Here is a 16,308-nt window from a genome sequence, read left to right as displayed (position 1 = left end):
TGCAGTGCGCATTATGGGCTGTTTGCCCAAACTCTGAGAGAATGAGGAAGTGCTTTCTCTGATGCCAGTGTGCTAATCCGAGGGAAAACAAGACTTTTTGTTTCTACGTGGCAAGCTTTTCTTTAGAATCATTTTGATTCCTGCTGGTTTTGTGCGATAATCCACGCTAATAAAAGGTAAGTTATGTGCGCTATTTGTTCAGTAACGTACAGTTACGCTATAGTATTGTGTAACAACAAAGAAAAGTTTACTTTCGTTTCTTGTTTTTTATGAACAGGAGGGGGAGAGTCTTTCTACAGAAAAGGTGGAATCTGGGTGATAAAAATCTGCTGAAATATATTCCTTCTAAACACATCTAAAACCTGTTGAATAGCAATAACTAACTCTTAACTTGATGAATCCACAACAAGTAGAGCTTAAAGTATTTTTATTATTTGTATACATTATACCAGTGTTTCTCAAACTTTTTCATACCAAGGACCACTTAACCAATAAAAAAACACCTAACTCCACAAATATAAAAAAACACATGGTTTTTATAGAACAGATTACAAATCGCCTGAACATGGTACAAACAGGTTGCAACATGTGTGACGAAGGTGTTGCACTGGGCTATATCATGCAATCAAAAGTGAAACTTAAAGAGCCTGTGACACGGTTTTCTCCCATCATCCAAACCCATCAATTTGAGTACATATTGTCCCCTTGAAACCCGTTACTGAACTGATTTTGGATATTTGTACTTTGATAACCATTAATCTGCCTTCAATGTTGACAATTTTCTGGATCTTCTCGCGGATTCTTCAAGTCCCGCCAAATGATGGGTGACGTCATTGCGGGCACAGCGCTCCAGCTGCACGGTCCATGATCCCAGCTTCTGCATGCAAACGCACGACGGCGCACACAGCAGCAAGCTCAGACAGCGATGACAGGTTAATGTTGAACGTGTCTGAGAGCTCATATGAGGCTGAAGGATCGGTTTATGTTGTATCTGTTAGAAGTTTAGGAATGAGGTGCGTCAATATGGGCGATCATATGGTCATGTAGCCAGTGGGACTGGGACTAAAAATCATCCCGGGACTCTCGACCGGCCCACTTCGGTACCGCTAGTAAATTGTCAACGGGGGGAGTGGGGGATGTCAGGGTGCTGTAGATAGTAAATGTAAATATGTAAATATGTGTGTCACTGCATCCTGGTCAAATACAAATATAATGTATAATGTCTGTGTCTTTGACATTAGCGCTGCTAGCCACCTGTGCCCTGTACTACGAAGCCAGTTCAACAGACCCTGGATATGTTTGAGTAACAAACAAACTAACAACAACAAACTAACAAACGAGATCTCGCGAAGCGGTCCTACGACGCTGGTTATCAACTCGGTAAATCAAGCCAGGGTTTCTCTCTCCAGCTGAGAGCGCGTTCACGTCTAAGACACGAGTGGATCTGACTTTAATTACATTTGTCTCGAGTGTTTCGTCAACATAATGTGTTAAATAATACTTCTGCATCCAGTCTGTGACACTGTGAGTGTTGCACGGCCAGATGAGGCTGGAGAAGCTGACTCAGATAAGGAAATATATGATATATTATGATATTATATGATCGATGATCTGATTGATGATGTAATATGAATGATAAGTGCGACACGTCGGCGTCTTCTCTGCATGGCAGTTTAAACTGTATTTTCTTTATCCTGTAATATGACTTGAGAGATTTAAACTCCGCACACTGAGTTCATCTCTTTTCTATAGACGCCGGAGGCGGGCAGCGTCAGGTAAAATAAGTTATGTAGCCTTCTCAAACCTGAGCCTCACGCGCCGCCTATGGGGGATGTGCTAGTTACTTATCCGACCGGCCCACTTCGGTACCGGCCCATCGGGATTCGTCCCGATGGCCAGTCCGCCACTGCACCCAGCCCACGTAAACTGTCAACGGGGGGAGCCTCGCTGCGGGGAAACGGTGGACCTAGTGTCCCGATCGGAGTGGGAATAATAATAATAATCCGTGCATTTTATCCATTCATTTCCCCAACATTGTGGTAAAGACACACACGTTTAATCCACGTTGGTGTACTACAACTACAAAAAGCATCGGTTTGTTTTCTCATCAGGAAATGCAGACCGGCTCAAACAAACGATTTTTAATCATCATCCTCACTCATCATTTAATGTATCATATGTTCGCAGAATTGACATGAAAGCACTAATAAATGTAGTTTCATCCACTTGAGTTTACAACCACAAAAATAATCGATTTGTTTTTATATCACATCCGACGGGAGGAAATTCAGCAGCTCTCACTCCCGATTTGTAATCCTAATGTAATCATCATCTTCACCACGATCATCTATGTTTATGTCGCCGAATTGACATGAAAGCACTGACAAATATGAATATACTGTAGTCAACTACATTAAAATGTTATTAACGTGCCTAATCTCAGTAATTCACCATTTCTACGCATAACAACACACTTTGTCCGTGTTTGGCTCTCGAAGCGTTCCCGCATTGACGTCACTTCCGGCTTCCCCCAAAACTTCAAAATGAGTCAAGGAATTTCCCCGCGATGTTCGAAATTATTGATATTTAACGAAACGGTATCGCTTTTTCTTTTTTTAAACTGACGGTTCGAGATTACTAGTAGCCCAATATTTCATTGCACAACAGTTGTTGGGATGGTGTCACAGGCTCTTTAAGCTCGCTCCATTGCGGAGATATTCCTGCGAGAGTGCGGAAAACTTAAATGTATTTATTTATTTCAAATGTAAAATGTTACCAATATACTCACGGACCACTAGGGGGCACTCACGGACCACCAGTGGTCCGCGGCCACACTTTGAAAAACACTGCATTATACTATACAAAGCTTATTTATATAGGAACGTCACTGGTGTTATGTGTTACCAGGAAGAAGAGTAACACCAGTGACAATTTGTAGAAAACACTACCATTTTAACAAAATGGCTGCAATATGTCAGACCAAATATAATGGCTTCAGTCAATATCAAAATCGTTTAACTCTTCAATACAATACATTTTTGCCGAAAAGCAAACTGCATGCAGTTCATGCCAATCTAGATCCCTCCGCTTCGCGTCGGGCTCCTGATCAGCCTGTCGGTGTTCTTTTCCCCATAATGACCGCGTCGCAGCACATTATCCCTTACATAAATTAGATTTATTAATTGAAAAAAAATCTTTTAAATGAAAACTATAGGCTCCACTTCCATGTATGATCAAAGTGACAAGGCAGTTCCTTGAACTTGGCATTTTAAATAAATTGCAATTTATGTATAAAACCATTTTTTATTTAGTACCATTGCAAAGACGATCTCTATTTATTCAACATATATAATGAATGCGAGTATTAGGTCAACGTATTGTATTTTGGTGTCTGCAAAAGTAAGTGACAGTACTTCCACCTTTTCTGTAGAATGACCCGAGAACAACAAATCCACATTTACCCTAAAATCTACCAACGTGTAACACTAAAATAAATACTATGAAGCAACCTTAAAGTGTTGACTTCCTATTTGTTCCAAAATACTTTACCATGTAAAAGGTTAATAGTTTCTTAAAGATCATATTAATTTAACACAAACAAATGAAAGAGACATTAAGGTGTTGGTTATTTTCAGTGTTGGGACTAACGCGTTACTGTAACGCAAGTACCTTTTGCGGTAACTAATAACGTTATTACTAGTAACTTACTAGTTACCTATTCCCATTCAGTAACGCCGTTATAGTTACTGTGATTTAAATGAGTGCGTTACTGCGTTACATTATGTGATCCAACTGAACCGAATCTCCCTGCGGATGTAGCTTACAGGCGAATATAGTGATGTCCTCTCACAGTGTAAAAGTGAAAGTGACCAGAGAGGAGTGATGATTGGTTAACGCGGGGTAACATTTTAGGATAAGCCAATCAGAGACAGAGTTGGGCGGGTCTTGCCTAATGGGGAAAATACAGACACTTGCTAACACACACACACGGCAACGCCCACCAGCACACACGCACGCACGCGCACACACACACACACACACACACACACACGCACACACACACACACAATGACAGATGCAAGTATCAGCGAGAGCAGCGGCACATTTCTAACTTGGAGATATAACCACTATTTTCAATTTGTGGGGATAAAGGACGCAAACAATATTAGGGTCAAATGTAAACTGTGTGCAGGACAGAAAGCATTGTCCACATCGAATAACAGCAATGCCAATCTCCTGAAGTACCTCAGGGGCTATAAAACTAGTCGCCAAAGACCCCACCGTCTCAACCACCGGCAGTGACCCAGATGGAGCAACACCATCTAAACAGCCAAAAAACAATATTTTTAAATCGCCACATGTCACCCAGAGTCAGCGAAACAGATTGATTGCCAGGTATGTTGTTGAGGACATGCTGCCCATCACAACGGTCGAGTCTGTTGCCTTCAGAGAACTAGTCAGCAAAATACCAGTGAAAGCAGTGAAACAACACAAAAACTTGTATTTTTATTGTTATTATTTTTAAAGTAAAGTAACTTGTTACTTTTATAATTTAGTAACTAATAAAGTAACTAGTTACTTTTTTGAGAGCAGTAACTATTACTAGTTACTTTTTAAAAGTAACTTGCCCAACACTGGTTATGTTATGGTGGAAGAGGTACTCAGGTTATTAACCTAAGTAAAATGAGCCTACAGTCAAACATGTTGTACTCAAACAAGTGGTTAGGACATGAGGTAAGAACATTCTTTTTATAATCTTCAACTATACAATTTGAGGCAACGTAATTAAATATGTGTTATATTTTTTGGACATTACATATTTTTTGTAAAGTTAGAATTTTCCCAGGCACACAACATTTGCGTTGTAATTGTGTAATTATAAAATGGTATTGTTATTGTGTGAAAACAAAATCTTTTTAATTTGTAGTATGATACATTTTCAGTGAAGATTATTTGTGTTGTATTAATATATTGACCCCCATTTTTATAACAAACATCAACACATTTGTGTGTCACCACAAATGTAAAACAAAATGGCCATGGTCTCAATATGATAACATTTAAAAATCATTTTTACATATTGTCTTTTGAATGTTGTTTATAGAAAATGATGAACACCACACACCACAGGCAATTATATCACACCATTTGGCTAATGCTTTGCTCTTGTTTGATACTTTAAGTATTTGTGAAACTGCCATAACCCCGAATATAATGTCTCTCTCGTTGCAGATCATGGACAAACTGGAGTCCGTGAAGGCAAGACTCTGTACGTGGCTTTCAGAGGACCCTGATTTTATCCTCACCAAGTGTGGGAACATGTTACTCATGAACGAGTTTCTGGAGGCACAAGAACGAAGCAATGCATTAGAAAAGATGGAAGTGCTTTTGAGCACAATAATTACAAAGGGAGACAATACCTGTCACTCTTTCTTAGACATCCTGGAGGAGAATCAAGCGCACTACCAGCAACTGAAGCAGCTTTTCAACCCTGCACCTCAAAGTAAGGCCTCTAAAATTCCTGTGTACAGCTCTGTATATACGTATAACCTCAACATGCAGCTGACATATGCTTTTGATTAACATTTACAGAGTCAGCTGCACCAACTGCGCACGCTGACAGTTGCAGTGTTGTTACCATGAGAGAGATAACAGATGTACAATTAGAAACCCTCAACGTGGAGATTAAAACGGAGATGGATCCACAGAGTTGGAAAACTGGTAAGCTTCCAATACAGGATGAAATCACATAATTTGAAAAATGTCATTTGCATACTTCAGAATCAATCACACAAATCAATTTTGGTTTGGGCCTTATTCTAAACACATTAAATAAGAGATAGCAACATTTTAGGCAACTTCAAGGACATTCAAGTAGTTTATTTTGGCAACCCTTGTGGACAATATCGGTAGCCCCCCATGCAAATTCATACAAAACAATATCTTGCAATTTATTTACAAAGAAATAGAACCCAGCTGTATCACTGTCCCTTTATTTACACAAGATTTCACACAAAATAACATTAAAAAAAAAAAAAAAAAAAAAACACAAAGTATGTCTATATAAAGCTATATAAGGTCAATAACTGTTATATGATGATGGTGAAACAAACTGGCTACTTTGATTTAGCCACTTGTATTTATTCACGTATTGACGACAAACCAGGTCAATAGACAATTCAGGATTATTTTTGGATTCTTTCAAATTCTATTTATCTTGATGCTACTCCAGTTTAATGGCAATTTGGATGTTTCAATAGATTCTGGTTGACATTATTTTAGGTTTAAAGCGATCTGTACACAGACACATAACACATACTTTTCTGGTCGTTGGATGCAGTTTAGTTGGCTGTTTATTGAAGATCTGTACAATACCAATGTTGTGGTGAGTTGATGAATGAGTTCTCTGTGAGCATCTGGCAAGATAAATATAAACAAAATAAATTGACATGCCAACAATACACATACATGGATCCTACATCCAGTATCAGCCATAACCACGTCATTTAATGTCAAATAACTATTCTCTTCCTGACACCTCTTCCTGCTTCCATCTACGCCATAAATCATTTTGTCTGATTTTGTGCGAAATCCTGGGACAGGCATTCAGGATTACTTTATGAAACAATCTCTTTGCCTATAGTCTTGTTTGCTTTTGTAAGTCATATACATGCATCAGTATTTTATTACATAACCCGTTAGACTCCTTGTAGTCATTTTAAATGATTCATGTTTTTTTCTTATTTCAGGAACTGCTGTTGGACCAGTTCTCCAAAGAGATTACACTGCTCTTAATGGCAGTGTAATCTGTGCTGACAAAATATCTGGTGTCAATATTGATGTTCTAAACTTATCAGTGTCTGTGAAATCAGTGAATACAGGTAAGATTTAAACAACTTGCGTTACATATTTGTTCTGTATAAATGTTCTATCTGGACATTTTAGTCAATCCTAACTCTGCTTTCTTATCAGGTAGACAAGACACTGCCACCCCATCAGTAGACGAGACACTGCCATCCCTTCAGGTACAGCACAAACACACAATTGTAGAAACCATTACACTATAAAATAGTTTGTTTTGTTTTTGGGGAGTCTTTGTCATTACTAAGTATGGGATAAACTCAAGGGTGACCTTTTTATGCCTCTGCTGTTTAAGGTAATAATGAACAGGGGTAGTAGCAAGTGAACATCGCCAAACTAGCTCTCTTTTTTTGTTTTTATTATTCACACGTTTGACTAAAATGCTCATTGCATGTTATATCGAATCAAACATCCAATTGTGTTAAAGACAATGCACATGTTACTAACATGACAAACAAATGATAATAACGAACATGTCTAGACAGCTAGCTAACAGCGTCAATCGTCACTTCTGATGAGGAAACAGCCGCAGACAATATATATGGGCTCAGAACAGTCTCATAATGCACACATGCACACAGAAGGAGTCACACTTGTATTTCATGATCCACACTTGTATTTTTCAATGCACACACAAATGTGTTCCGTTTCAAATACATGTAAATAAAATCCAAATACAGAAACAAGTTTTACATATGTGTTTGATCCTCACATATTTGTTTTCCGTTTAAAACCGCTGCACCTGCAAACACAAACCGCTTTCTGTGCATTCGTGTGTGGGTTTTTTGAGACTCCCTGACGTCACCCGATTCATACTTGTAATTCTTTCTATCTATAGCCAATCAGATGTCTCCTCCATTCTAAGCCAATCACATGAGCGCGCCCCCACGAGGGTATGGTTTATTGCGTCCATGACGTAGCGCTTCATGTACGCATTTTGCGCTCAGGTCCATGGAGCCTGCCTGCAGGCGCTAATCTCAGGACACCTCCACTCTCAGTACAGCGCCACTTTCCGAACAGGAAATGCACGCAAATACAAGCCTTTATATTATTAAGGTACAGCGCCACTTTCCGTGGGTGCTAGACAGTGAGTGAACTGTCAACGGGGGGAGCCTCGCTGCGAGGAAACGGTGGACCTCTGTCGCCTGTCAAATCAACTTTCGATGGCCCTGCCGGTACCGAGGTGGGCCGATCGGAGTGGCCCGACCGGCCCACTTCGGTACGTCCCGATGGCCAGTCCGCGACTGCTTCGGCATACAGTGTAAGTGTTGCATGGCCAGATACGGCTCGAGAAGCTGACTCAGATGAATGAGGCGAGTAAACAGCTGACAGCCGGCAAGAAACTCGAGCGATTATTCGCATCGCGTCCGGTGTGAACGCAACATTATTACATAGTATTATATAATTACAAAATAAAATCGCCACTCTCAGTACAGCGCCACTTTCCGAACAGGTAATGCATGCAAATAAAATATTTTATATTATTATTATTATTATTAATAATAATATATATATAAATAAAAACATCTTGTATTTTAGTTACACCCGCTATTGATTAAGTTTCTCAACATTGGACCTTGACACCGTCCACATAGCTATAGTGAAATAATATAATCGAAAACATTAAGCCTCTTTGATTTAATAATCGGAGCTGAAACCTCTCTGCTATCTCATATAACCAGTGTTGTGCTAGTTACTGAAAACCAGTAACTAGTTACCATTACTAGTTACTTCATTTCAAAAGTAACTCAGTTACTTTACTGATTACTTACACCAAAAAGTAATGCGTTACTGTGAAAAGTAACGTTTTAGTTACTTAAAAAAAGGGCTCCCATTATATTAATGCCCTTATAGCCTTCATTTCAGTACTGTTATTGCATTGGAGAATAATACAATCTGTTGATCAACTTGACATGCATTATATGCAATCTGGATAGCATCCATATTAGCTGGCTTTACATATTCTTTCTCCAGGTAGTTGGAAAAAGTTTTCCGTTCCATATGCCGTGTGCCGCCCGGACATGCTATCATGCTAACTAGCTCCCTGAAAGCGGGTGACTCCACTGTAGCAATAGCCTGCATGTGTTCTACAACATACCGTGCAATGGCTTCATCGACTTTTCCCTGGCTAGCAGTCCCTTGGTTAAAATCCAGCCGCTGTTGCTCAGGTGCAGGTGGAGGTGGAGTGGCGTCGGCTGAGTCTCTGTGGTCTTAGCTACTAGCTTCGTCCCAGCATGTTGTTTCTGCAGATGTTTTAAGAGATTTGAATGACTGGTTTGGGCAGTAGATAGGCTCTTTGACCCGCCAGGACACAACTTACATTTAACTAAAACCTTCTTTTCTTCGTGCTCGACAAAAGTGAAATAGTGAGAATATCTCCAGGTGGAGAAACTGGACTTGAGCTCCGCCGCCGCCATGATAGTCTTGTTAGTAAACAACACAAACGTCTCCGCATGTGACACAGGAAGTATTTAAGTACATTTACTCAAGTACTGTACTTAAGTACAGTTCTCATCTCTGTTCACCTGGCTGTTGACTATATACAAAGACTAACGCAGTAACGGAGTAACGCACCATGTAATAACGGTAACTGAGTTACTGAATTTAAAAAGTAATGCGTTAGAGTACTAGTTACTGTAAAAAATAACGGCGTTACAGTAACGCGTTACTTTGTAACGCGTTAGTCCCAACACTGCATATAACACACACTTCCTTATTTATCTTTGAATAATAATACCGTAAAAATAAAGACGACTATGCTATGGTCCTTCAGTCCTGAGATTAGCGCCTGCAGGCTCCATGGACCTGTCATCTCCGGACAGCGCAAAATGCGTATATGAAGTGCTACGTCATGAACGCAATAAATCATACCCTCATGTGATTGGCTTAGAATGAAGGAGACATCTGATTGACTATAGATAGAAAAAATTACAAGTACGAATCGGGTGACCGTCAGGGGAGTCTCAAAAAACCCACACACGAATGCACAGCGATCCGTGCACAGAAAGCGGTTTGTGTTTGCAGGTGCAGGGGATTTAAACGGAAAACAAATATGTGAGGATCAAAAATACATATGTAAAACTTTTTTCTGTATTTGGATTTTATTTACATGTATATGAAACGGAACACATTTGTGTGTGGATCCGGAAATACAAGTGTGAATCCTTCTGTTTGCATGTGTGTATTATGAGACTGTTCTGAGCCCATAAATATAAGCTGTTCGAAATTCATAAACTGCATAAATGTTTACAATGCAAACATGTGTTTTTACGAAGATAACTGTCAAAATGTACACAGCCACTGCTTCCAGTTTGTGTGCTTAGCTAAGCTAATTGTCGGGACGGCTCTATTTACGTCTTTATCCGACCATTTTGAGGCTCCAGATGTACAGTATGTGAAAAGTTTTTGGTCAAAAGTGTCAGTCGTAAAAAAAAAATGGTATATCCTAAATAAAATCATATCAGGTAAAGCTTACATCACAAAGTTGGGAGTTAAAGTGGACAAAACCATTGTCCTGTCCATATTACAAGTGAAACTTTTGTTAAATATTGATGATCAATTCTGCTATCTGTTCCAGAGCCCGGCTGCCAAAAGGATCATTTCGAACAAGTTGAGTCTCATTGACTGCCTGAGTGCGGATCCATCCTTCATTTTGCAGAATGTGCAACAAAAGAATATTGTCTCAAATAGACAATATGGGAATTTGAAAGATCTCTCACAGCGAGAGGAAACCATCATAAAGCTCATCGACCTAGTGATTGGAAACGGTGAAAAGGCCTGCTCTCCTTTTCTTGAAGTTCTCAAACAGCCTGATATTCTTGAGACTTATCCGAATCTCAACAAAATCAAATGGTGATGAGCAGAAGTGGAAACAATGTATTAACAGTTAAGGTGAACAAGACATGGGTGATATGATGTTATCTTGTCTTGTATATTTCATTATTAACTGTTATTTTTTCTGATGAAAAGTACATATTTGAAATACATCCTTTACACATAGTAAGGATAACAGCCAATACTGTTTGCATTGTAGGGGTTTTAGCTTACAATTGGAAAAGGTTTTGGTATTTTAAATGTCCCCTATTATACTCTTTTTCAACAATATTGTATAGATCCTTAGATATAATAATAATATTGGGAGGAATGAAACCCTTTTTAATGGTCACACATGCAGAGCACACAGCACACAGTGACATTTGTTCTCTGCTTTTAACCCATCCTAGTACCAGGGGTCTAGTACTAGGAGCAGTGGGTAGCTATTGTATTTGTATACAAAACATGTCTCTGAAGTGTTTGGTTCAAAATCCCTAAGAGATCATGCATTGGAGCATGCCATACACCCATCAGAATCAGCCATTTGTTTTGCTTTAGGAGGAGATTCATGTGATAATAGCTGTCATTCACACTGGGGATCCTGGGGATATTTAAATGTGTGTGTACATTAAACCTGATAAAAAGCTTGCACCAATATCTGTCATCTGTCATTCGGAGAAAACAAATGAAAAAGGAAATGTAGATACTGGATATTCCTGAATAAATGGACTAGTAATATCTATTATGAGCCACTAGAGGTCACAATTGTTAAGGATTTGTTTGTTGTTATCATTTGTTTGTCATGTTAGTAAAATGCACATTGTCTTTAACACAATTTGATGTTTGATTCCATTCAAACATGCAATGAGCATTTTTGTCAAACATGTGAATAATTAAAAAAACTAACAATCTAAGAAATATTTACCTAACTTTTACTTAAAGGAGACCTATCATGCTATATTTAAATGATATAGTGTATGACCATACCTATATAAGGTATATTTATACATTTTATTTTTCAAAATACCAAACAGATCATTTTTTAGACATGCCTCGTTTCGCTCATTTTCGCTTTATTCCAAGCCCGTCTTTGAAAATTCTGAGCAGCAGCTGACCACGCCCCCCTGCAGAAGAGCAGGCATGAGCCGGCGAGAGTCACGTTACCATGCTTGCTGTGATTACGAGTGTGGAATAAACATGTCATCTCAGAGCAATGCATGTGTTCAAGCATACTATCAATTTGATCCAGAAACTGACCCTGAAGCAGCGGAGGTTTTGGTGGAGGTGCAAAAATCTCGGTTGCAGCAGGACGTTTCTGAATGGTTAGCTGACAAGCTGTTGTCCCTATTTATTTTACTCTGTTACGATGCTTGCTCCTTATTCCGTTCATATTTTGGCTAATTAGCAAGAATGCAATGTGTACAGTTTGTAACGCAAAAACAGCGATATATATATTTATAAAGGGAGACATTCATATTTTCAGCATATATACAATGGCCTCATTGCGTTTAATAGTTTACAGTCCTTTTCTTCCAACATCCTGCAACAACCGTTGGAAAGTTGAATAACTTAGGATGATAAAAAGTATAACTCCAACAACACCTCAGTTGTCAGCAATGTGTGTAGTTTCATGTGTTTTTAAAAGCTCAGTTATTGACTTCTTTGTGCAAATTGCGCCACGATGCCTTCTGAACGGAGAATGTGTGCTGCATGGAGATACCACAGGTAACATTTTTGATAGCTTTACTAAGTTGTCTGTTTAGAGAATACATTTTTCACATGTCATTCATTATGTTTATCACAATGTGTCAAGACGGATGCAAGGCAAGGCAAGGCAAGGCAAGGCAAGGCAAGTTTATTTATAGAGCACTTTTCAACGCAAGGCAATTCAAAATGCTTTACACAAAACAAAAAAAAAAGAGCAAGCATTAAAAAAGAAAAGCTAATCAAATAAACATTAAGAAAAAAATACATGGATAAAAGTTACAGTGCAGTCTAAAATATAAATAGTTCAATTAAACATTACAAGAAAAAGTACATGGATAAAAGTTACAGTGCAGTTTAAGATATGAATAGTTCAAATAAAAGCAGCGACAAAAAGAAAAGTCTTCAGCCTGGATTTAAAAGTAGTCAGAGTTGCAGAGGACCTGCAGGTTTCTGGGAGTTTGTTCCAGATATTTGGAGCATAATAACTGAACGCTGCTTTACCATGGTTAGTTCTGACTCTGGGGACAGAAAGCTGATCAGTCCCTGAAGACCTGAGAGATCTGGATGGTTCATAGTTTAGCAGGAGGTCAGTAATGTATTTTGGGCCTAAACCATTCAGTGCTTTATAAACCAGCAGCAGTATTTAGAAATCTATTCTTTGACACACAGGAAGCCAGTGTAAAGACTTCAGAGCAGGAGTGATGTGATCCACTTTCTTAGTGTTAGTGAGGACTCGAGCAGCGGCGTTCTGAATCAGCTGCAGCTTTCTAATAGATTTTTTAGTGAGACCTGTGAAGACACCATTGCAGTAGTCGAGTCTACTGAAGATAAAGGCATGGACAAGTTTTTCCAAATCCTGCTGTGACATTAGTCTTTTAATCCTAGATATGTTCTTTAGGTGATAGTAGGCTGATTTAGTAACTGTTTTAATGTGACTGTTGAAACTCAGGTCAGAGTCCATGACTACACCTAGATTTCTGGCTTTATCTGTTGTTTTGAACATTGCACACTGAAGCTCAGCGCTAACTTTTAAACGTTCTGCCTTGGCTCCAAAAACCATTACCTCAGTTTTATCTTTGTTTAATTGGAGAAAGTTCTGACACATCCAGTCATTGATTTGTTCAATGCACTTACTCAGTGTTTGAATTGGAGCATAGTCTCCTGGTGAAATTGTTACGTAAATTTGTGTGTCATCTGCATAGCTATGGTAACTTATTTTGTTGTTCTTCATTATCTGAGCCAGTGGTAGCATGTAGATGTTAAAGAGAAGAGGCCCCAAGATGGAGCCTTGAGGAACCCCACATGTCATATTTGTCAACTCAGATGTGTATTTACCGATAGAAACAAAGTTGTTTCTGTCCTTTAAGTAGGATTTAAACCAATTTAGAACTGTTTCCGAAAGTCCCACCCAGTTTTCCAGTCGGTCTAGTAATATGCTGTGGTCAACAGTGTCAAACGCAGCACTGAGATCTAATAATACTAACACTGAAGTTCTGCCACTGTCTGTGTTTAAGTGGATGTCGTTAAAGACCTTTACAAGAGCAGTCTCAGTGCTGTGGTTTGGACGAAAGCCTGACTGGAACACATCGAAACAACCATTTAAATGCAAGAAATTACTCAACTGTTGAAAAACAACTTTTTCAATGATGCAGTAACTTGAGGACTCTGTAACCTGTATGGTGGACCATCCTGGATTGGAGCCTGTGTGCCTAAATGTGTTCTCCCTGCAGAATGCGTTGAATATTTACAGAGCTGAACATGGTGGACTACAGTTGAGACAAATAGAGCAGTGAGTGGTTTGTTTGTTTTGACTGAAATTGTAAAACGAATGCTAATATTGTTCATGGAAATAAATACTGGTGTATATGGCTTTATGCAATCTTTCATTCTGTCATTGTACTATTATATTATATACTACACAGCAATGGCATAACACACCCATGTGTATGACAAAAAGGTCCACACACACACAACCTTATGCTTTTGAAATCAGAATATTCTTTACCCATCCAAACATGAATAATCACGACACATTTTGATATCAACTTGGAACTTTATTGTCAAAATCAACGGTTAAAAAAACCCATACAAAAAAACTAAATGTAGCCTACTTGTATTTTGTATAAATGACACTAAATATTTGTGAGCTGGTGCTGGGGCTTCCTTGGACGCAGGATCAGAGTGGTGATTCCGGCCTGCGTTGTCCTCAGGATACGCAGGGAGTTTCCTGATCCGTGAAATGTCGATGTTGGGTTCAGACAGCAGCCAAATTGAACCGTGTAGCATACCCGGCGATGACCTCCTCCCTGTCAGGTCGCTCATAATGGTGCAGGGTCCACAAAGACTTGGTCGAAGATGAGGTCCATCAAGTTGGCCACGTAGGGCTGTGCAATGGTAAAAAAAGCACAACAAAAAATGTGGTTTAGATTAGTATATGCATGTAAAAAACTGAAACTTCTTAGCAAAGCTCTCTATTTAGCAAAGCTCTTTGCTTAGCCTTTTCCAATCTGAGTTAGTTTTGAACCGTAACGTGCATGCTGTGTTTCTGACTCAATGCAGGTGATGTGTTGGAGATGGGCTGAGCTCAGTAGACTGACTGTAATGAGTGCTAGCCACTAATTAGCCTGTTGCTAGAGGTAAGGCCTTGTCAACAACAACAGACCGACGGGGCTTTAGCTCAGTTTTACTCGTGGTGTGTGTGTCCCCTCGCATACATACACAGTGTTGTATCCTAACACACCCCCATTTATATTCATGTGCGCAAACAAGTAAACACACAAAAGCTTTTACATATAACGCTGCAAAACACGGCATGTCTCATTAGCGTAGCTTAGCTTAGCTTACAGATCGATGATATCTGATCGTTCTTACAGACTACAATCACAAAAGCGTTTACATATAACGCTGGAAAAAACGGCACTTGCCTACAGAAGATTACGTTTGTTATTATAACTTACTCAATATGATTGTAGAGGATACAAAATACTAATAAATAGGAGAATAAATACTTGTGTTATCGCCTAGGGCGTGGCTGTACAGCCTTCACACAGATCGCCATTACGGCAGTATGTCTGAACATGTTAGCAAATGCCTGATAATTTAAATGACAAAGCAAAGACTGCGGAGCGTACAAAATAAAATGCTACAAAAATATATAAACACCTAACCGATTACTATTTGGGTTTGAGGCGACATTGATGCGGCGAAGCTACATGCTACAAGCTAGAGATAGCTTTATCAGGAAAAACACAGCTAAATAAAAACGTACAGCTTCAAAATTGGATGTGTCCTCACTGGCCTGGTCCCGGATGGTTGGTATTGATCCCAGGTTTAGCATTAGTTTGGAGGCATATCCGTGTTGGACTTGAGAGAAGTTAATAAACATGTCCGTGGTAAAATGTTTGGAACACACAAACAGAAATCTTCCGTGGTCTTCTGGCACATGTCCCTTGTAAATGAAGTCTAGCTACAGATTCATTTATTTTTCCACTGATGGCATTGCATGCAGTCCCCTGTCCCGAGTCTTGCAGCCAACAACAGCACAACGTTTAACTGGCTTAGACATCCTGGCAAGAGCAGGCAAAAACACAGATGTGACTGGGGTGTTGATTATTTAGCCTGCCGATGCGAATGAGAGGTTTGGCAATGCACGTGGCCGTGGCTCATTCCCCTGATAGGTGGAGAGTTGACCAATAAGCGGAGCACTTCTTTGTGACGTAGAAAAGTATTGGAATGTGGATCCGTTTTTTTCAGATCCGTTGCAGCCCCTTTTTTAGAGATTTGGCGAAGGAGGAAAATAGAGAGGGTTGTGTTTTCTGACACTTGGTGAGTTCTCTGGAACACCGAGGACACATATTCATGTATAAAAGACGTACAAAGGTGCATTTTGCATGATAGGTCCCCTTTAAGTAAACCTAGTAGTAAGCT

The 16,308-nt window shown here is 39.3% G+C and overlaps 1 protein-coding gene across 4 annotated transcripts; it reads left to right on the top strand.

The window, feature by feature from the left end:
• On the top strand, nt 1-11,325 carry LOC117466758 (uncharacterized). 4 transcript variants are annotated; one of them, XM_034110199.2, is made up of 7 exons: nt 1-176; nt 278-304; nt 5,233-5,503; nt 5,593-5,721; nt 6,750-6,881; nt 6,973-7,025; nt 10,439-11,325. In XM_034110199.2, exons 3-7 carry the CDS (start codon nt 5,236-5,238, stop codon nt 10,715-10,717), a joined length of 861 nt encoding a protein of 286 aa, XP_033966090.1. In that variant the 5' UTR covers nt 1-176; nt 278-304; nt 5,233-5,235; the 3' UTR covers nt 10,718-11,325. The 4 variants fall into 4 exon arrangements, with proteins under 4 accessions (XP_033966090.1, XP_033966091.1, XP_033966089.1 ...); XM_034110200.2 differs by having other exon boundaries at nt 278-315; XM_034110198.2 differs by lacking the exon at nt 278-304.
• The last annotated feature ends 4,983 nt before the right edge of the window (nt 11,326-16,308 follow it).

The sequence above is a fragment of the Pseudochaenichthys georgianus genome, chromosome 21 (genome assembly GCF_902827115.2).
Source record: "Pseudochaenichthys georgianus chromosome 21, fPseGeo1.2, whole genome shotgun sequence".
In the NCBI taxonomy this organism is placed as follows: Eukaryota; Metazoa; Chordata; class Actinopteri; order Perciformes; family Channichthyidae; genus Pseudochaenichthys; species Pseudochaenichthys georgianus.
This window is presented reverse-complemented; position numbering and strand designations above follow the sequence as displayed.